The 23998-nt window shown below is 35.2% G+C and overlaps 1 protein-coding gene across 2 annotated transcripts in view; it reads left to right on the top strand.

Moving 5' to 3' along the window:
* The window catches only part of Ercc1 (DNA excision repair protein Ercc1), a 40480-nt gene extending 17743 nt beyond the window's left edge, over positions 1 to 22737 (top strand). Inside the window, exons 2-6 of one of the 2 annotated variants that reach the window (XM_081768738.1) lie at positions 2625 to 2761; positions 3786 to 3958; positions 13818 to 14012; positions 21262 to 21447; positions 22356 to 22737. In XM_081768738.1, coding sequence (XP_081624864.1) covers positions 2638 to 2761; positions 3786 to 3958; positions 13818 to 14012; positions 21262 to 21447; positions 22356 to 22562 — 885 coding nt within the window. In that variant the 5' untranslated portion in view covers positions 2625 to 2637 and the 3' untranslated portion in view covers positions 22563 to 22737. The remainder of the gene's footprint in view (positions 1 to 2624; positions 2762 to 3785; positions 3959 to 13817; positions 14013 to 21261; positions 21448 to 22355) is intronic. The other variant, XM_081768747.1, reaches the window with a different exon arrangement.
* The last annotated feature ends 1261 nt before the right edge of the window (positions 22738 to 23998 follow it).

Genomic DNA, 23998 nt, shown 5'->3' with positions numbered 1-23998 from the left:
AATGAGAAACGCATACGCGAGATTCAAGGAAGCCGAAGAACACCGCAGAAAAGTGATTTCAGAAAAAGATCGCAGGGGCGCTGAAAAAAGAAGAGTAGAACAGAGACGAAAGAAACTTGAAGCAAAGAAACAGAAAATCGTAAATCAGTTGTCAGAACAGGTTGCTACCATAGAGGAGGAGATCAAAAAATTGCATGATTAGATTGTTTCATTGCATATATGAAGAAGGAGACATTCTATGATCAGGTAAGAACTTGTACACTTTTTCATTACATTCAACCTTTCCTAATTTTACGAAAACATTTTTATTTAGAATGAGTCGGGAAAAATTTGGAAATGGTCGGGAAAAGTCTGGAAAAAGTCGGGAAATTGCTGAGAGAAATTTGCTAGACACCATGCTAGTAACTAATATGGCTTAGTTCTCTTTCGTATATACTCAGTCATTTTAAGCGCCTTATAGCATTTGTCATCGATTTTGACTAGTAATCCCCACATATTTTGATTATTCACATAATATTCTTTTAAAATACCGCTACATATGTAAATTTTAAAAATCTATGGTTTTATAGACGATACTAGCACCGAAACCAATGCTAATTTCCTTTCGGTGTAGTGCAGTAGAAATTCTCTTTCAACAATTTAGATTATTTGAGCAGATTAAAGCTAGCGAATATATTGAAGCTCTCCGACTGCTTTAGTAGCAAGACATTTTTTTATCCCCTGCTAAAAATAGTTGAACATTTTGATTTCTCGAACCGAATTTCTCGATTGAAGCATCTATGGCTTTGTTTCCCTATCGTACGATCTTTAAATACTGTGATCCGTATAAACTTTGCCCTTCAGAAGAAGGCGTCAATTAACTTATAATATAATTTTGTCAGGCACATAGCCAGAATTTCATTTCGGAGAGGAACAAGGACATGAACATTTTTCGACGAGGTTTCTCCTTCTGGAACTTTCTTTGTAGTCGATAAGTGTGCACGTTGCGACTGAGAAGCATACACCTACATTCATTAAATTTCAATTTATTAACTATCCTCCCATTCGTAGTAAATGCATCAAGAAACACAACTGTGTTGTACTCCCGATTAAGTACCTATTTTCTCAACAATAACACCTTAAACTAGTTTGAGGAAACTCGTCCTATGTGTGTAAAATTCCACTCTACTATCGTAATACTAAATCTGGGGACAGATTTGATTAGGATTATTATTTTGTACTCTGTATTTCCCTTTTTCAGTTTTGTCAAACGGTTTAGTATTTACACAAAGTACTAAATTAGAATATTGTTGAAATTCCCCTCTTCTCCCTTTAGAATCGAAAATTTCGTAAACTCTGAGACAGTATCATTTACTTATGCCGAATTTCATCTTCCTAAATTTTATCTCTTGTGAGATACTGCCTTTGGCAAATAATTGATCTCCTTTACGATATTTACTTCAACCAAAGTGAAATGATAAAATCCCAGCCCGATATGTGTACTAAAATTCATTTTAAGTGATTCAGTCATTTCTTCGTTTTATGATTGGGCGTGGGACATCTGTGTGGTTCGGATCCCACGTTAAGCTGTAGGTCCACGTCTCATATAGAACGGAACGATAAACTTGAATCCTATTGTAAATGCAAAATAGAATAAATATTTCCTTAGAAAAATGAACTGAGATACAGTATGATTAAACATTAACTTACCATATAATAATATGTCTTGGTATTATTTTTCCAGAAGTTACGGAGGGCAAAAGAAGCCTCCTGCAAGTTTCCGTTCTGTGTGTCATCTAATCTGCTTTCTTCTAATGTATAATTCCGACAATAATATTTACATTATTTTTGCTTTCAGTGTGTTGCACTCTTTTGAATGAACATCATTAAGTATTTTTCAGGTTTATGCATTTTATTGTTCTCTGCTAATGGTCTAGAGTGCTTTTTGCTACAAAATGTTGAAAAAAAAAAAGGTTATGACCTTGCGCAAACCTTTAGGCCTAATGAAGGAAACGTCTAATTCTTGAAATATTGCTTCATCTTTGGGAGTACATTAGTTGTCGACTTACGACCGACTTCAGTTGCGATTACCCGCTCACAAGTCAATTTGATCATACCAGTCAAGTTGTAGCCTCTTATACAGCACAGTATATAAAATCATTTTAATTGTCATTTGACAATTTAGGCTTCGCTTACACTAAATCAGAATTCCTACAAACTTTGGTCGTACTAACTCTCACAAGTTACACATATTAATTGGTGTTCATAGATTCGGTTAATTACTTCCGTTCTATTCGTATATATTGTTATTATAGATTGTTGATAATAATAGGCACCTAACGTAATCTGTTTAGAACTGGTGGTAAGTCGACGACTAACTATGTATTCGAATATGTAAGTAAATTCTAAATTAGTTCTGTAATAGTATTTTAAATTGGTAAACATGATTATGAAGTGCTGAACGAAATTTTAAGATTTCGATAGTTAAATAGTAAAAATTTGTAAGCTTTAGCTTAATAATAGGTTATTGATGAACGTCATTATTTAGTATGTTTTGGTTAACGTCTTAATTTCTTTATTATTAATGTTTATTGTATATGTTAATGTTACTACTAATTTTCAAAATACTGTGATTTGCGTTTTAGTGAAATCTAAACTATGGATCTGGACAACGATGATGATGATATGATATTTAATGAGATAGATGATTGTCCAGAATTACAACCAAAAGTTCCAAAAATTGATATAGATCTCCTGAGGCAGAAAGCAAAGTCATTTTCAGGTATTTGTTTTCACTACTAGTTATATTTTTTAATCACATAGCCTAGCTATCCGTCTAGATTATTGAACATGGAGAGGAAGCAAATTCATCTTAAAATATGACCATTTGTCTTAATTAGTTCGATATTGCTGTATATTTTTCAATGCCACTTACAACCATTTTACTGGCCTGAAAAACAGAATTGACCTGGAATTTACTTTAGGGTCCGGAAAACTTGTGAAAAGTCTGAAATTTGTCGGTATCTCAAAAGCTAATATTTGTCAAGTAAATTTTCTAAAGATATTAATAATGAATTAAGTTTTTCTCTCTTTTTTCTTCTTATGAGTATATCTTATAATTAAAATTAAGTACTAACCATGTATCTCAATGGTACAAGGTAAAATAACTAGCTGGATTTTCGTCAGAATGTGATGCAGGTAGAGAGGAAAAAGAGCTGACTAATGCAACCAGTGGTAAGATAAGGTGTAAAGATATATACAATAACAATTGGTGTAACATTAGCATGTTAAGATCCACCAATTTAATGGACCTTCAGGTAACTGTAACATTCCCTGCTAAGCGGTTAGCGTGCGCGCCTTTGGCGTGGAAGACCCGGGTTCGATTCCCGGCGGGAGCTCATGTGGTTCGGATTCCACGTTAAACAGTAGGTCTACGTCTCATATAGACTCGCTGCTGAACGGGACGTTAAACTCAAAATCAACTCATGTAACATTCCCTGATGAAACTAAACAAAAATAATTTGTCAAGTACATTTAGAGAGAGAGCCTTATAGAAAAAGCAGCAAGTTAGTTCGAAGTCAGAATATTTGGACAAATAAATATGTCCCGCGACCTGCCAATAAATTTAAAATGAGTAAGTATATAAACTTAACCTTCTAAATATTACTTGTTAGCTATTGTCTTCAATTGTTAGCTCTGGTCCATGTTGTAGTTGTTTAAAACTTCTTTTGTTTATGTAATGAACTTCAAAGATATTACTCTAATTGTTTTTGGTATGTTAGTCTAATGGCTCTTGTGAATTTCAGCTGCATTCGGGAAGTTGAAGAAATCAGAGTTTTATAAAGCATCGTTGTATGTAAGCAATGAAAAGGGAGAAGCATCTGGAAGCTCAACAGCGCCTTCGACAAGTGCAGATGGAGCTGCAGCATCTGTCGCAAAAACTAGGAACACAAATGCAGTTCTTGTTAATCAGCGGCAGGTAATAATAATAATAATAATAATAATAATAATAATAATAATAATAATAATAATAATAATAATAATAATAATAATAATAATAATAATAATAAATATCGGAGCGAATCAAATTTAGCTCCGTACTGATCTGTTATTGCGAGAATATTCTGTACCTCTAATATAATACGTCCAACGGTTATGCCGGTCAGGCTAAAGGAGACGGTGATGATGAGAGATGAATGAAATGGTGGAATGAAGAAAGTGGGAGGAAACGGAAAAACCCCGAGAAAACCCACGAGCACGGTTTTTGGCCACCACAAAGTCCACACGGCGCGAGCTGGGATTGAACCAGGGACCCCAAGCACCGGAGGTGAACGCTCTACCACTGAGCCACCGCGCCCCCTGCCATTTGTCAAATTTCTATTGAGCAGTTAAATATTACTTGTGTTCTAGTGTCGGTGTTCGTTTCCTATTATGTGAGGATAAGAAGTTTATGTGAATTACTATCATACAGTTTGTTTGTAATACATAGGAAAAAATAACTATTAGATTGAATTGAAAATACAGTAAAACCTGCCTTCAACGGACCCTTTATTAAACGGAAAAATGTCTTAAAGGGAAATATTTCATGGTCCCATGGATTTTGGAGTAAAAGACATATAAAAGTCCCTTCATTAAGCGGAAACTGTGTTATGCGGACAACGGAAAGCAAAATAAACCTTTAACGGAAAATTCTGAGTTTCAGACTACATCGTTTACAAAATTTTTAAACATCCTGTGAGAGGGTAAACATATACTGTCTGCGATAAATACTTCGTTCTTTTGTTAAATCTTTATGGGCAGTGTTGACCTTCGTCAATCACTACTCATATTCAGCTCCCACAATTTTTCACTAGTCCTACGTAGCATGTCAGCTGTCAGTCTTCTTTGTAGGCGTACTTCTGTTTCGCTTGTGTAGCAACTAGCGACAGCCAACAAAAATGAGAAGAAAACTGACAAAACAAAGTTCTGGAAAAAAGGAATTGAGGTAAAGCAGAAGTTATATATCTCCATCACGTGTCGTGAAAACAAGGAGAAAAGAGTTCAGAGGACTTTCAAAATTTCAGAGAAAGCTTTTCTGTGTCCTGAAGTATACCGCAGCCAAGTAGTAGCAATGTATGCAAAAAATCCTGCTTGACTATTGGGAAAAATAAAGGAAAGTGTGCACAGCATATTTTGTGTTTATTTTAAGGTTTTTTTTTTTTTTTTTTTCGTATTAATCCATAGAAGGAAAAAGTACTGTAATTGAACAAGTTGCGTACATCAATATATTTTCTCATTATGTCCGTTATAAGCAAATATATTTTTTTAACGGAAAGGTCTATCTCCATTAAGCGGAAACCTGTCTTTAACGGAAATTTTTGCGAGTCCCGCTCGATTCCGCTGAAGACAGGTTTCACTGTATTACTCAAATTACGCTTTACATCTATATTTATGTATATCCGTTTTTTAGATTTTGCTTTTGCATAATAATTTGCGAAACTAATTTTGCATCGTAATTTTTAATAGCATTTTCGGCAGTAATAGAAATGGAATTTCTGTATTTATTTTACTGTTTTACATAGACATCAAATAAGAAAAAATAGACAATCTTTAAATCCACACTAATTATTTGCGGAGCAAAACTATATATATTTTTTTCATTAAAAATTCAACACGTATTACAGTTTCACCAACTAACTCTTTGGCTTCATCAGACACTATGCAATACAGGATAACTGTACAATCTTATATACATACAACAGCTGAGAGATCTTTCTTCTGATTGGTTTCTGGCAGCAGCAAATCCCTTTCAAGTATACTTATTTGACCTTTCAAGTATATCAAGAATATATATATTGATTGATGTACATGTAATATATGTGTATATGTCTGCATATTTAGGTGTAATAGTGTTTTTATGTTTATTTATTTAATTATGTTTATTTATATGTAATTATTTACTTAATTGTTTAACTTAATTATTTGTTAGTTTAAATTAGTTAAAATCGTCATTTTGTGTAATTAGCAACGATAGAAAGCAACTATATAGGAATGTACTTACGTTAATTGTGTGATTAGGGATACTCCCAGTGAAGAATTACTGTCATTTTCGGAGCTGGAATTAACAGAGATTATCACTTCCTCCACACACTGTTCAAGAATTCCTTCTTTATCCCATTGCTCGTCTAGGAGCTTCTTCGAATATTGAACAACATCAGGCCGGTTTTCCGCAGTGACACTATCAATTGCTTCTTTTTTAAGTCTTTTCACTTCTGCCACTGTAATTTTGTTTATTTTCCCTCGCGACGTATCCTTTCACTTGCGCCCAAATATTTTCTATAGGGTTGAAGTGGGCATGGTGGGGGGGAAGACTTATGACCCTTTTCCCTTGCTAATTCGTCGATTCTGTACAAAGGGATTTTCGGCTTGTATAAGGTCACCAGTTCTAGAAGCTCTGCCTTCTTCATGTCAGGTTCTAACTGCACACTAGTGTTGCGCTTTAACCAGTCCAAGATCTCAGACTTCCGGGACTGAGTTGTTGGAAGCTTGTCGAGCATAACGGAATGATATGTAGCATTGTCATAACAATGATGGATTTAGGGGATATGTTTTCCAAAAGAGATTCTTAGAACCACTTCGTAAATGTATAGGAATTCATTTTCTAATGATAATCAGGTTTTTTTTTTTTTTCTTTTTTTTTTAAATCATCTGAAAATGAGGTGGCAGTTTGGGGAAAAACCACGAGATGTGCTAGCATGAAAAACAATTATTCTTCCTCCCTTTCCCTATTGGTGCGTTCATTGTACTATGCACAGTATGATCGGTCCAGCCTTTTTCTAATGTGTGGCCTGCATTGACCCATGTCTTATCTACATTATTATAATCACATTTCTTCATAGCTCTGAGGTACCGACAAAGCCAAGCCGCGATGTCACTTCTTTCCGTCAGCACTGTGCGTTTGGAGAACAGGGTTTGCCCAAGTGGACTCAGCCCGGAAAAACCCACCGAGTTTTTTCGAGCTGGACCCACCTTAAAACCCATCTGAGTTTTTGAGCTTTTCGTTACTATTTTATTGGTACAACTAAGTGATTTTTATTAGATTTTGGACTTTCCTTGGGCGAATTAGATGCTTTCACGTTAAGTATACAACAACATTCAACGAAGGCTTTATAAAATTCTAATGCACTGAATGAATAAAAAAAAAAAAAAAAAAAAAAAAAAAAAAAAAAAAAAAAAAAACCTTGCCTTAGCTTGAGATAATTAGAGAACAAATTAATGTATGGATTGTGCTTATAGCCTATTTGAAGTAAAATATGCAATTCTATATTTTAGGAAATACTTTCCATGAATAGTGTACTTGCCGACACGGCGACACCGAGGGACGTTATCCCTCATACGTTTGACTGGTTTAAAGTCATAGGTGCCGGTCCTACCAGTAAATATTTAAATACATTAGTAAAACTGTTAGTATTATTTCTTACCTTTGATGGTAACACAAGTATTCTTCAGTAAAATTGGTTTTCCAGCAATTGTCATTTGTTGCTACTCTTCAAATAAGCATTCTGTAGAATCAACGTCAGCAATAGCGTAAAAATTCTTGTTAAATTTAAGAAGCTTAATGCTCGGAGTTCCGAAGACTACGTAACGCTTACTATTTCAAGTGCTGAATTCAAACTTCGTACTAGTGAAAGTTTCGATGTACAGTAAAGAAAGCTACATTTTCGGGAAAAGCCCGTCGTGAAAGAAATGCTCGGGTAATTCCCGCAATTGAATGCACAAAGCATCGGAAATGAATACTTCAACAATAAAACTATTTATTTTACGCTGGAAGATATTTAATTTCATTTAAGACATTTTGAAATATTTACTTTATAGAACACTAACTAAAATACTCATTCTTCGTGCACATCTTTCCTTTCCCATTATGACACTCTTGTGAAGGAGAAAATGTTAGTATCAAAGAGAATGAAACATTTCATAAGGGGAAAAAGACTAATGATAGACGCGGAGAATCCGATTTGAATGATTTGAACTGTTAGAGGATTTTCGACAACAAAAATATTTTAGTCAAAAAATTAATATCGTCTGTTATAAGTATACTGAAAGTGAATTGTTCCAAGGAATATCATATAAAATTTAAGTATAAAGTAAAATTTCAGATAATCACATGTTTCAGTATGACTTTTTTGCTTTTATGTATATTTCTGTGTTCAGAATAGTATTGTTTTCTTACCTGCAAGTTTGAATTCAGGCACCCAAATAGCTCTACGAGTGAGGTGGTTTGTATATGTGAGTTCAGTTTCTTACCTTAATAGAAATTGAATTCATGTATTCAATATATATCCTATAGCAGACATAAGCAGACACTTGCCTGCACTTGTTGCACAACTTAAACTTGGAGGTAAATAAGTCAGTGTTATTTGAAAATACGCTGGCTTTTTATTTTATTTTATTTTCTTAAATCCCAAGAAAGATTCTATTTTTGGTTCTATTTCATTGTCATACGGATATGATTGTAGGAATAGCTATTTGAAACTAATAAGCAACTCGAACTATTAGGGTTGCCAGACGTCCCGGTTTTAAAAAAAATCAACCTGACTGCAAGAACGATTATGTCTCAGCAAAAAACGAAAGGTTTTTGAGATTTGTGTAGCCAATTAATTTTACTAAACAAAGAACAAGGAATGTGAAAATCGCATCCATTCTTTCGTCCTATGGGTTGTTTAGCTTCCAGAGGGTAAAAAAATAGATTTTAAAAAAATATTCAAGAGGGGGCATATATTTTAGCAATAATTTCTTGAATATAACTTTCAATAGAGAAGAAAGTATTTTTCCCGGTGACAGGCTTTAACTACTAGTGGTTTTGTACTTTAATTGGCAGCACAGAACTGCATCATTGTTGAATCTTTAATCAACAATGGCGATACTACTCTCAGTCGCCGCATGTTAACAGCATTTAAACTGTCTATTTCATCCTGTATGCCGTCTTCTGACGAACAACTTTACAACCAAGCTTTTATCCAGTGTATACACACCTTTGCAAGTAAAGTGAAGTGAATTGAATTTCTTTCTCGGTGTAGGGTGAAGTCAAATTTTCAGTAATTTTCTGGTTAAAATTTCGTAACAACTTACACTAGCACAAGAAGTGGCCGGTAACCACATAAAGATAAGTGTCTTGTTTTAATTTTAATACTGGACCTTTTTCTTCCAAACTTTCGGAGAGTCTGCGTAAATCTTTAAAGAGATTTACTATTTTATTTTTTGTTTATCGTTCTGAATTTAGCGTAAACGTATTTTTTCTTGTTAAATTGTAAAGTTTTATTATTTTTAGGATAGTGTTTCTGTTTCAAGTGATGACGCAACAAAGGAAAAATTATCTCTTCAATCATTAATGGGAGTGTGTGTCGTGATTGGCGCGATATTTAGGACCTGTTAAACCCCACAAATCGGAATTCGAAATAAGGGACGCCAGGCGTTCCCTTTACATTACCTCTTCACATTCTTTATACATCTCTTGTGGAACTTCATTTGTGTTAACCGTGTATAGAATGAAGTGGAAAATTATGTCCAGTAACCTGGAAAAGACAGATGAGTAGGAACCCATGATCTTATATATAACCTGAGATTGGTGTCCCTGTTTTTCGTTTACAAAATCTGGCAACCTTAGGAACTAGTGAAGATCGAAGTTGTAACTCAGGAGAATTTGCTTTGACCTTTGTGTTTCAGTAGTGATATACATAAATCACATCATTATACATGCCCGGATTCCTCAATTTTTGCATCTTTCGTTCTAAACGTAACTGATGTCATACTTATTTTCACAGGCGGTATATGCATAGTTTTGAGGTGCTTAATTTTCAATCGGCATAAATATAGAAAATATACTCGACATATGAAGTGCAACTATTTTTTTCTGCTTTATTTCCTTATAATTGATATACTGTAGGTCCTTTTGTTCAACTTTACAGAAGTATTATGTTTACAGAAGGTTGCATACGATGAAAAAAAAAAAAAAAAAATGATATTTTGAAGCACTTACCAGGCTAGTAAATCTCATTCTGAGCCATCAATTAAATATGACGGCCACGGGCCCACTTCTGCCAACGATCGCTGGCAGCGTAGTTTCCACTGTAGCAAACTCTACATATAATAGGAAGGAGAAGCTCACCATACCGTTTTGGCAACTTTCCAAAGATCATACAAAATAGGGGGACGGAGACGCAAATATCTGTTTGAGGAGTCCAAGCCCACAGTAGTCCATTTGTGAGGGCCCGGGGATTTCACAAGAATGGACAAAAATGGAATCTCACGAATTTCCGTCTCTTTTGCCTTCCTTGCGTAGAGCACTTGGAATGATTGAACGGTATGGTTGTAGGTCTTGTGCATGTGGATCCATACAGTTGTGATATTGTCTCCGTACAAGTGGGGGATGTATGTGTGTCATGTAGAGAGTTCGTGACGTTCTTCTGGAAGTAACCAGCGTTGACGGCTTTACGACGTGTTGGAAGGCATTACGACGAGTGGCAGCACTCCCTTACTGTAATATCCTGCCACAACCAGAAATCACCTGGCCAGAACGGCTTATGTGGCTTGTTTGATGGTAGGAAATTGATCGAATTCTGTTGCTTTCATCTAAGTAGAGGCATCCCTCTTCCAGGGTACACACCCATTTCCACTTGTTACTTGCGAGTTTCATACAGTTTCATAGCGGTTCACAAACCTAGTTTGTGAACGTCTTCTGGATGTGGCGCTCTGTGAGGTCGTGTCCGTGCGGTTTGTGATGCGCGAGATTTTTCGGGATCATGTTGGAAACTGTGCCTTTTGAGATACCGTATCGAATTGCCAAACTTCCGTGCGTTGGGGGTTGTGCTGTGTCACTGGTCTTCTAATGGCACAGACTGTATGGGAGGTTCAAGCTGACTATAGCTGTGTTCTCATACTTTCCGGCTAACCACGTACCGCAGGGGTCTGTTATGCACATCGTTGGATAATGATTCCCACACCATTAAACTCTCTTTGTACTGTTTCCCTATTGCTGAGTGGGTATAATTTACGGCGGAAAGTCCACAAATGAACCCCTTCCCAGGAAGCTCACTTTTTCTTTCATCGTTCACGGATCGTGCTCAAGTGATACGGTTAAAAGTGTCGTTTAGGAGTGCCAGTGAAAGTTGACTATTTTTACGTTCTGTATCATTCAATTACTGTATCTGTTTATTTTAAATACTATATAGGTATATTTGTACTGGAAACTAATTCTATAGCTTTCTTTTAATGCCTTTGTTATACATGATAGATGTTTAGAATCAGCTGTTTGATACCATGATGCACTAGCGGATCCAGAAGGATCGTTTGGGAGGGGCGGTTCGCTTTGTCGAAGATGAGCATAGCTTCAAGGTGACCAGTATTTAATTTGCAAGAATGGGACTCATATGAATCCGGGGCTGGAAGGGGTTGGGGGGGAAAATCCCAGATTCCACTTTGGGACCAGATTTTATTTATTTATTTATTTATTTATTTTGTAATGGGAGTATTTTTTGTGTAGATTTAAATTAAATACGTACTTCCGTTTCGAAGACGGGACGGTGTCATGATTCACTTCACACACAGTCACCGCAACATATGAGATGCACTGTCTGGCACAGTACTTGCACAAAAGAAAATACTGTATTGACGATATCATTCATTTTATCGAAAGAGTGTACAATTTGCTCTAATATTTATATTTTGAGTAACTTGCGGGACAGCAGTTAGAAAAATTAATACAAAATTAATATATCTCTATATTTGTGTGGGGTCCACGAAACATAGTATAATTATAGTTATGCTTACAACAACAATAAAATTACCTAGGTATATTATACTAGCCTTCGTCTAGGTGGGGCTCGACCCAGATCCCCAATCTGCTCGACATACGGCCGTAGCAAATGTTCCTACGTGGTACTGTGGCACAATATTTCGCGTTCTTCCTTCTGCCTTTCATATAGAATTGGATTGAGCTAGGACTGTGTCACGAAATTCAAACACCTCCTAAGGCATTTTAATGAACCAGCCCCACCTTTTTTCCTTCTCTTCTACGTTAAGTGAAAAAAAAAAAAAACGTTCAAATAAATGTTGAATTATTTTAAATGAAAAATCAAACTACCAACTTTCATGTTTCTAACTGCAAGGGATCCCGAGATATGGCATCTTATAATATTAATAATAATAATAATAATAATAATCCCATCCCTTTTCTTCCCTTCTAGGTAAAATATAAAAAATGCTGCTATACGTATTGAATTATTTTAAGTGGAAAGTCCATATACGAAATTTCATATTTGTAACCTTCAAAGATTCTTAGATATTGATATCTTATTATAATATTTGCAATCGCCGCCACTTTTTCTTTTCATCTCTTTTTTCTCAATTTTACTATAATATCAAAAAAAAAAAAAAAAAAAAAGTTGAAACGCGTGTCAAATTATTTTAAATGAGAATTCCAAATGCCAAATTTCAAGGCTCTAATCTTAGCGGATTCGAAGAGATGGCCATCTTATTAAAGTAATTTCCACCCCCATTCTCCCTTCCTTTCTTCGAATTAAAAAAAAAAATCCTTCCTTAGTAATACCTTACGTAACAAATCTTATCTACTGTCCTAATTTCAATTAAGTGGTTAAGTGGTTTGCCCTGTACGAAGTTACTCATTCAGGATTTCGTCTTTTATGTGTGAATTACAATAACAAGCTTGTGTTATTTCTCAAGAAAAGATGAAATGCCATTTGAAGTCATAATAAATCCCTGGTCCCTTCCTAATGTTTCCGTGTTGAACCCCAAAAGTCACGACTCTCTTTGTTGATCTAGTAGCTAGCGAACGTACCTTTGATCTTTGATGCAAGGGGTTCTGTGGTTTGATTCCCGGTGAGTGAGCATCGAACGCACTACAGTGGTTCAGATCCAACTTTAAACTCTAGTCCTCGTTCTGTAAAACTTCGCTTTTGGCAAACGACGTAAATACATATTAATCAATCAACCAACTGAAAAGTCTCAGTTAGCGAGCTTTCCGGTAAGGAGCGCTGAGGATTCTATATTTCTCTTTATTCAAGGTAAAGGTACTTGAAGTTTCAGGACCCGAATTCCATTCCCATATCCTTTTTCTAGGACACAATTTTAAAATATACGTTTTTAGCTCAAAGAGTGAGCCGTCTTACCCTCCTTCTTACAGCTGTTCGTCCAACGAATGAATCATATTCTAGCTCCTTTGGGGCTTATGGTGACCGCCCCAAGGAACTAGGGAGAAAAGTATTCACAATTCAAATATGTCTGTATTAAGTACTATTAAGTACCACACATTCTGATTAGACTCTGCTATCCTTGTCACACATATTGGATCGGTCGGGAAAAAGGCCATGTTAGTATTTCCCAATGATAAATGCTGAAAGTTCAAAAAAACCTTTGGAGGGGGCGGTCGCCCCCTCCGCCCTCCCCGTGGATTCGCCAGTGCCATGATGTAGTACATTCTAATCCAGATGAAGGTATACATCAGTTCGTAAGTAGTGGTTCGTATACTTCCTGTATATGCTGTAATCGAAATGACCGTCATATTTACTGCTGTTAAGTATATTTAATAATGACAACTTGGGAGTATTCATCGTAATACATGGTTGATCATGGAATTAAAACAGATGCAAAGTAAAATTGTTCTGAGGTATTGCTGAAAATTTGTACTTGCAACAATAATTTGGAGTTCTCTCTCAGTGTGCATGTCTGTGTCTAGATAACCTCTATACAAACCATTCAGTCCTTAAGTAAAGATGGATAATTATTGAAAATTATATGTATTTTCTAATAGATACTTTTTGTTCGTCTAATGAATATTGCAGCGTGGGAATCCAGTGCTGAAGTTCATTAGAAATGTTCCCTGGGAGTATGCTGAAATTATTCCAGATTATGTTATGGGACAGACAACTTGTTGTTTGTTCCTGAGTCTGAGATATCATGGCTTGAATCCAGATTACATACATGAAAGGTTAAAGCAATTGGGCCGCCAATATGAACTTCGTGTCTTACTCGTACAGGTACGCCTCTCTTTAGCATATCTGTCCTTGGTAAATAAATAAATAGATTGCATTTAGTGTAGTTACATTTTAAATTTGAAGTAGAATTAAAACAATCTCTGAGCAAAAGTACATCGCTTTACTAAAATAATTCATGTGTAACTGTTTCGGCAATTATGTATACCTCTTGGCTCCATCAGACACAGTAATACTAGTATCAATAAATCTGTGTTATGGAACTTGACCATTTGCCAAAATATTTCCACGTAAATGGGATGGTTTGGCTCCTTTATTGTTAATGAATTGATTCTTATGATGAATTTATTAGAAAATCGCTAAACTGCAAATCAACTAATTCATCCCACGCAATGTTGGTGATATCATATCGAGGATATATATTTGTTTGGAATCATTTACATGTTAGTATTGTTTGCACATCCAATGTAGTTGTCTTTTGGAGCTTTTTTATGGATATATGGTTAGCAAACACTTCTTCCACATGGAATACCAGGATTCGATTCCCAGTAGGGAGCACGTGTGATTCAAATTCAACGTTAAATAATAGTTCTTCGTCTTGGTGCTAGAAATGAATGGTCGAATGAATTCTCATTTGTTTTACAAATGACCGAAATCGAATACATATTTGAATTTCAAGGCATCATAAAAATTTTATCGTGTTCCTAGTTCACAAGTTAATAAATATAAATGTACGAGAAAGGAGTTTGTTAACTTTTCATGATTACTTTGTTCGTTTTATATCCGTTTCAAATTCCAACCAAATTATTTTTACAGAATTAATTAAAAAATTCATTTGGAAGAAATAGTTGAGCAGTGTTGGCAACATGGTTAATTTCTACTTCTTGAATAACTTGAATTCTTTGTGCTGAGTCAAGTATTTGAAATTAAACTAAATAATTCTGTAGAACACATACTAAATACATGATTATGTAATGCCAAATTCGTTGTTACTTTTTATATAACAATTATACTTCAGATCAGAATTCCTCCAGAAGAATTTCTTCAAAATGAAAAATCACTGGAGACCCCGAAAGCGGAAATTGGTTTTGCACGGGGGAGGGGGTAAAAGCCGATTTTGCTACAATTGTCGTTGTGACCTCCATCTTGCAGAGCTCTGGAGCCGCCACTGTAACTGAGTATCTTTTTGAGAAACAAGAGATAAGAGATTGATAAAGGAATGAACCAAGAAAGAGGAATGAAAATGTTCATAGCTTTGTATATTGTAATAAATGTAAGATATTAATTTGGAAGACAAACATATGCATCTTCATTTACTCCGTACACCAAATATGTATAATGTATGTATACCAACAAAGAAATAAAAAAAAAAAAAAAAACAAGCAGAAGAGCAAAGCAGAGAAAGAGAAATACATGATAAATTTGTTGTGAATTAGTATATACTATAGTGAACATTCATATCGATATAGATAATAGAAAAAGGGAAGAAAGAGAGAGAGAGAGGTAAACAGAAAGAATAGGAGGAGGGGAAGCACAGGAATGGGGATTAAGAAACAGAGAATTAACGAATGAAATTAAGCACTTCTTTTACATTTGCTAGATTTATCTTTCTAGGCATCACTAAATGTATTTCATGTGCAGTTTTTGTGATTCTGTGCGAGAATCCTACTCTCCAGGTGGAAAGTTCGTGGTTTCTGCAAAGTAGAATTGATTACTACCTGTAATATAATTTAAAAATGACATCGAGGTTTGAATTCAGCGAACAAATCCACTACATGTCATTTCAACATAGAGCTCAATTGAACACTTCTCATCTTTTTGTCCTTTATTTTTTATTTTATTTTATTTTATTTTTTTTCCTGTTTCTTTCCCTTTCTATCTGAAGAATTCTTTTAGCGAAAGTGCTTATACTCTACGTTTTTTAGTGGTGTTATGAGTATGCGTTTACTTTTTCTAGTAAATATTACACCGAACTTTCTAAATATAATATACTTCCATTTTTGGAAGTTATTCAGATTTGTCTCGTTCAAAATTAGGGATGGGCAAAACCGGTTTTTATAAAAACCGAAAACCGGTTTCTATAAAAACCGAAATCCGAAAAACCGACATTTCGGTTTTCTCCAAAACCGGTTCGGTTTTTCACCGAAACCAGTTTCGGTTCTCTTCAAAACCGGTTCGGTTTTCTCCAAAACCGGTTCGGTTTTTCACCGAAACCGGTTTCGGTTTTCACCGAAACTGGTTTCGGTGAAAACTTTTCGAAAACACATAAGACTATTTCTGTGGAAATGGATTCGGTTTCCGGAGAATAACGAAACACCATTCTGGTCAGAAATAGAACAAATTAAAAAAAAAGCGGAATCGGTTTTGAAGAAAATCGAAACCGGATCTGGTGAAAAACCGAAACCGGTTTTGGAGAAAACCGAAACCGGTTTTGGAGAAAACCGAAACCGGTTTCGGTGAAAAACCGAAACCGGTTTTTTGAAAATTTTCAAAAACCGGTTTCGGTTTTTCTAAAAACCGAAAAACCGGTTTTTGTGCCCACCACTATTCAAAATAGCTCCCTCCACTATAAATACACAGGGTGCCTATCGGTCACGAATGTCACGAAATCAGAAAACGGTCATGAAAGTCAAGAAAAAGTCACGAAATTTAGTTTCTGGGTCACGATTTTTTGTTATCTGTACTAATATAAGTACAGACGTAAAGTTTTGTTCTATAAAACATCAAAATTCATCACCAAAAATGTCTTTGGTCGTCTTCAGACGCTACCGAATCGCTAACAAAGCATGCTTCTATCGCATCCATGAAAATGCGGCCTAATTCGCACCCAAATTTCCTCTTGAGAATGTTACGAAATTGTATGGTTTGGTAAAGAAAAGGTCACGAAAAGTTATGAAATTTCATTTTAGAATTTTAGTAGACACTTTGATACATCGCTCGTAGGGCGTCTTCCGCTGCTGTAACACACTTTTTGGATAGCCTGGAGGTCTCGTACCAAATTTGTTGTCTTTCTTGTAGATTAAAAACAGTGAATTTGAATTTGCAGGGTGAATTTGAACTTGCAGAATAGAAACAAGTCAGCAGGTGGCAAATCAGGTGAATAGGATGCATCGCCACTGGTTTGTCAAACTGTTATGAAGAAGGAAGCTCTTATTACTGAAATAAATGAATGAATGACACTCACTTCCTATTATAAAAACAAAAATTGTCTTCGTATAGCAGTTTTTAAGCAAATATATTCCTCATGCAAATGAAATATAACATGAAGAACGTTAGAAAACATTTCAGTCTCTTTATGTCTTTTTTTGTCTGCTCTTTTTTTTTTTTTTTTTTTTTTTTGATAACATTTTTATTTAAAAATTTGTATTTGCTTTAAGAGGCCAACCTAATAGTTTTATACAGGAAAATAGTTTTATTTATTTATTTTGTTCTTGCTACAATAAATTATATTTTAAGTAACAAGAAAAACATAGCATGTAATTAAGATATAAAGTGACACACCCAACAAAAACTTACGAATATGATTTCAATATAAAGCAAAAGTTGCTCTATGCACTGGTTTATTTTTTATGAACTCATTAACGAACAGTCTCACATCGAAATTACCAAGCAGAGTTTGATGTATGTGAACTACCGCTAAGCTGCTTAGTTTCTTCTGCCCGTTGTAAATCTCAAATATGAATTCACTTGGCGAAGAACACTGAATGACTTTTCGACCGTGACTGTCGTCACTGGCACAGTGGAGAGGAGTATAATGAATGTGGCAACTTCAAGCAGAAGCTCTTTGAAGGTGCTGTCTTCTAAAAGAAACTTCCTTTGTCATGCATGGTAGGTGGTAGTTAGAACTTTTTTTTATTTGTTTGACGATATCACCAAGTATGAACAGGTGTAAGGAGAGCCTATCGGCATCCAGATCTTGGAGAAAGAATTCACGTGTTTGCTCAAAATTTGTTGTGCGACTGTTCACAACTGAGATGCATTCTATTTCTACGACTATTACTTTCTGTAGTCTTGTAAATTCACATCTTTGTTCAACACATGATTTTATTGTGTCACACACGTCAATGTATATTGATTTATAATACTCTTTTGGGATGTAGAACAAGTAAGGTTTGGCAGCATCAGGATTTTCAAGTCTCTTAGGGATGTGACATTGCCGGGGCAATTCTGGCTTATCAACAAGACTGAGTTTTTCCTTTGTACATTTCTATCAGAACTTCTGTTTCTTATAAGATGTCAGTCAAGTATTTTAGTTTGATTCTACTTCCGTAGCAGCAATGAATGCAGACTAAATCTTCCAGTTTACTTCTTCTAATGGACCCATCACATAGCAACAGAGGGAAAGAAAGAAAATTGAAGCGAAGCATTGTCTCCGATAGCACATTTTGATCCTACATCAGTAGTCTTCTTCAGGGGAAAAAAAAATCTTTAACATCTGTCGGTTACTGGAGGCTCTAAAACATCCACCGATAAGGATAAACTGGTCGCAGTCCAGTATAGCCAGTATTCTCGTTCACATCAATAATATTCCTAAATATTTGCATCTTTTAGGAGATTCCCTAGCAATCTTTAACAAGTCGTTGGCTAAATTCATTATGTCTCATACAAGATAGGTGATGCAAGTCACCGTCAATTGCGAAGTTCAAGCTATGAGCTACACAATATACACAGCTACACAATATACAATAGCCTCTGGCTGCAGATCTGTAACTACCTTTTGCACCCTTTTAAATCTGCCCCTCATCTTAATACTGTCTTCTCAGATTCTATATGAGCAAGTTCAAATGCACTAGAATGTCATTTTACACTCAAAACGAGTTTTGGTTTCAGTGTTCGGAATCTCGTAAAAGCTCATGAATTCCTCAAAAATATGAATATTATCATTCACACCTCGAATGCAGAATGTCAGTTGTTCACAGATGCATATTGTGAACTTTCGTCAATTATAAAAGCAAAGTATTCTCGACTATCACGTGGCTTAAAACACACATCCTTAACATATCAATGATCTCATTCTGAATTTCATGTAAGAGCTATTTGCTTTGTAACTCGAACGTTCCATCCACTTCCATAGTTCATGCATATAATCTCGTCGTAAACGCAGCAGCTGTTGAAAATTTGAAGTTAGGTCTTCATGTTGACAAATCTCGTATATAGGAGATAATCTGGTCCCTGGTCCAGAACTAATCGTAGTTGTTCAATAGTGTTAAACTTTGACGATTGGGTGTAACAGGAGAGGTGCCGTAGTTCATTCCGGTGAACAAGAAGCCACGCGTAAACATCTTCAGCAGTGAGAATTGGAGAATTTTACTAGTGTCTTGGTAAATTGCATCATTGGCCGGGAACATTTTTATCGTGGAATTCACTTGGTTATGTAAAATGTACACATAATCACTGACAGTAATGTTTCCTCTGAACATAATTACTGGACCCTCGGAATTAAGAAATGTGGGTCTTTATCACCAGAGCCGCCGTTATATTTCACGGTAGGGAGAAGACAATTCCAGGTATAAACTTATTTAAACGTCCACCATACTTAAACACGATCTGTTATTGAAAATTAGGTGAAAGAGGACTTATCGGACCATATTATTTGTTTCCAATCATCTAATAAGAAACAACAAATGCTATGTGATCAGGAAAGTGATGGCAATAAAAGTGGATGGAAGAAAGGTACAGGGAGATAAAGAAAGAATTGGATGGATATCGTACAGTTCACTTTGCAATTGTCTCTTCACCATTTTCTTCGCGCTTAAGAGTTGTTGCAGTGATCACCGTTTGGAAGTTGCTACTCGACTTAGAATGTTTAGGTTATGAGCCCAGGTCGGATTGTCGCAATAGACTATTCCAGACGCTGGTTGAGTTTCTGTATTCGCTCTAAGGCCGTTAGTGAAAATCCTCGTCAATGTTCGGCGATGCCTGTTACTCGTACTGAGGCTTCTCTTCCGTTCTTTTGCTGTGTGTTATGTAAGCCACCGTCACCACTTTATTCACTCTTTTTGCGGCACATCGAACATACGGGGCACCTTAGGTACACTTGTGCTAATTAAGCGCGCACCCATAATTTGGCCTTTTTGAAACACAGAGGAATCTCCCATTTTCCATCACCGCTCATTTCACACTCGTCTGTTCTACCCCGCTTAACTCATTACATACAATCATCTAATACACCACTAACATCAGTCAGGCATACGGAGCTGATTGTTGCCATCTCTTGACACTAATAGATATCATTTGGGAAAAACTGATTTTTTTTTCTCTCCTTCTCTTCCTACTTGTGTGTAGTAGACGTTTCTGATGAGTCTTCTCCAGTCCTAGAATTCTTTCTCCTGAAGTCATTCTTAACGATATCCATCCAATTCTTTCTTTATCTCCCTGTACCTTTCTTCCATCCACTTTTATTGCCATCACTTTCCTGATCACATAGCATTTGTTGTTTCTTATTAGATGTTCGTACCATTGCAGTCTTTTTTTTCTTGGATCTTCTTAGATATCTGTACAACTTTGGTTGTTCCTTTTATCCTCTTATTCCTCACTCTCTCTCTTGTTATAACATGTCCAACACAGCATTCTCATTTCGGTAACATTTTGGAAAAAAATTGAAATGGTTCCTAAATATTATCTTGTAGAATACTGTCCAGCCTCGTGCAGATATCCCAACTGCCCTTGTAAATTTCGTTTCGAAAATGCTGCATTCTTTGGTTAAAATTTGCCGTGGTGCCTCTAGAATTGTTTGATACGCTTTTCCGATATATCTGTATACAAGCTGGACTATTTGTGTTGAAACGCCCTTATAACTTTTAAATTAATGGATAGAAAACCCTGGAATTTAGTATGACACAACTAACGAGGGGGGACATTGGCACACTTGGCATTACCCCCAGATTAACTGTGTTATCAATGCAGCATAAAATTGCATATTTTTCATTTATTTTGTTAAGGACGCTACATTAGATTATTATATATTTCGTGCCTACATATCAAATGAAAGTGTACAACACCACATTTATTATTTAGTGTTACAAACTAAAGATGTTACAGTAGTGGCACAGAATCAGTAACATCTTTTCACAAGCAAATGTTGGAGACCTCTACTACACTAACGAAAGATAGGCGGACGGAAGTAGTACACATCCGAAGTACCTTAGTGCCGAATACTATGATCATATTAAAGTTTGCTAAACTTTGTTAAACACTCAATATGTCAACACTTATACAGAATATAATATCCTTATATTAGACTGTATTTAGTCATGATATTTGTAACATATACGTTTATTTTTATATTCTGCAGGTGGATACCAAGGATCCTCATCATGCATTGAAACATTTAACGAGAATCTGTATCTTAGCAGACCTAACTCTCATGCTGGCATGGAGTGTGGAGGAAGCAGGGCGTATTATCGAAACGTACAAAATATACGAGCAAAAACCTCCTGATCTGATCATGGAGAAGAAAGAAAGTGATCCACATTCTATGGTAATAATCTTCATAAACAGTTGGTTATTTTACTCTATTAATAAGATTAAGCTAATTGCTGCCGTGCCTGAAGGACGAATGGAATTCTTTTTCTGTATTCGCAGCTTTATAACTTGTAACTTTGTCTGATGAACATTGGAAACAAGTTGCTTACGTAATAGTCACAGTCTCTTGTAAATATTCTGATATAGGGAAGTACCTTTGGCGCTGAGGAAGGGAAGAAACTCATTCCATTAGATTCAAAACGATCCATAACAAACTTTCTATCTTTGCTTTAGAAATTGATTACAGTGGTCAACAAAATGACTTAACGGTTGGCATACGAGTTCCTTTTCAATCCAGCCACATAGAATGGCAGTCTCTTGACCGTTGTCCTACGAAGGTGTTACTTTGGACGTCTTACATATAGTAAAGAAAACTAATGTTATGACTCAGTTTGGGACTAAAGGAATAAAGGCATTGCTGTCGCCAAATGTCATTACCATAGTATTTCATGGAACTTCCATTATTTTTAACCAACCATCGTATTTATAACACGTTAAGCAAGTAATATTAACTAGTACAAATAAGAGCATTGCTGTAGAATTATGTCGTTAAATACAATTTTGAAATATTGTTTACTTCAATTAAAAAATAAAATTTTTAGTTTTACGTCCCACATTATGTCTTTTAGGCTAAAGGAGACAATGATTAATAAAAATCATGATTATGAAATTAAAGTTTTATGCTCTCTCATCAAGAATCGAACTCTGGACCACATGTACCAAAGGCATTTATTTTAAGAGTTGTAGTAAAGTCTTAAGCTACGAAGACTGATAAGGAAGAGCAATCACAAATGAAATTGTGGGTATTTGTTCGTGCATTTATGTGTATATAAGTATAAAAGTTCATTATTTATTTATTTTCAGATTGTTAGTGCTTTAACAACCGTAAGGTCCATTAACAAAACAGATGCAGTTACATTGTTGTCAACATTTGGCACTTTGGAAGCTATTATAAAAGCATCCCAAGAAGAGCTAAGTTTATGTCCAGGCATTGGACCACTAAAAGCTGCAAAGTTGCACAGAGTATTACACGAAAAGTTTCATAAGACTTCAACAGACAAACCAAGATAATTATTTATTTTATGTTATTTATGTTATATTTTAAAGGCCTACATAAAATTTGTAATGATTGAAAATTAAATTTGTATGTGAAAGTGTGATTGTGTAATGAAATTAATTATTGTGTATGTATGTGCTACCACAGTGAGTAATTTAAATGAAAAAAAAAGTATTGAAATTTAATATTTTTTTTTAAAAAAAGAAATCATTCATAATAAACAAGTTTAAAATCTTGAAATGTAAATATTTTTTATTCGAAATAATTGAACCTGACAACATTTAAATGACTATTTGTTGTAGATTTGTATTCGCCCGAATCATAACACAAGAAAATGTATCTATGCAAGCCAAATAATCAGGTGCTAACTGAAATAGCCACAGTATACATATACACTAAGCAAAACGTTGCGTGTACATCTATGATCAAGTTCCTTTCCAGTCCTAGAAAATCGTAGCAGTTGACGATTAGAAATTTTTTTAAACGTTCCATAAGCAATTAATATCTACAAAAACAAAACTAGTTTTTTAAATTTGGCTTTCTGTTAGAAATTTACATAAAAATGTTGAATGAGAAGGAATACTTGTCCACAAACGAAGGATTTGTTCAAGAGTTTCTATATTTTTAAATCTTTCTTTCACGCTTCATTTGAGACTATTAAGCCATTATTATTATTTTGACAAGGCAAGTATATACACTAAGAAAAGCGTTGCTTGTACACCTATGAACAAACCCGTTCGTTCCCAATCCTAGAAAATCGAAGCAGCTGACAATGAGAAAATTTTTGTTAACGTTCCACAAACAGATAAGTGTCAGTATTTATGAAAACAAAACTGCCAAACCTACATTAATCATTAAGCCATTTACACGATTACATGTCTAAAAAGTAAGAAATAGTAACTCAAGATGAAACAAAATTGCAGCAGGATTATACAATTATAGTTTAATTTCGATCGAGCAACACTTGCTGCATTGTTTCGGAAATGCCTTGAGAGCTGCTCCTAACTATATGCCTACACAAACTTAATTTGGTTATCCTATTAAAAGTGCTGCATTGCCCGAACTAAATATGTATTTAATTGAAAAGTACGTAAAACAAGTTTTTACACGATTTTTTCATAGGCATGTGTAGTTTTATAATGAATAGTTTTGATTTCAATTAACGGTCACTTTTAGCGCCGAGGCTGCACAAAACTTGAAACTACAAGCTTAACGTAGGATTCGAATCTTATAAGCCCGCATCGAAAACTGATCCCGGTACTCTACTCCGAAGATGCGTATGTTAAGTACGCAGCGAGGTAGCCCTTTTATCGTGGTACACAATATCATTGTAATATTTAAGCAACATGAACTTACCTTGATAAATTTCAGTAAATAACAAGTAGAATGACATTTTTAAACACAAGATAATATGTCCTTAGAAAAGGAAAATGTCCATATCGGCGGCTTT

The sequence above is a fragment of the Thermobia domestica genome, chromosome 1 (genome assembly GCF_964235325.1).
Source record: "Thermobia domestica chromosome 1, izTheDome1.hap1.1, whole genome shotgun sequence".
Taxonomy (NCBI): Eukaryota; Metazoa; Arthropoda; class Insecta; order Zygentoma; family Lepismatidae; genus Thermobia; species Thermobia domestica.
This window is presented reverse-complemented; position numbering and strand designations above follow the sequence as displayed.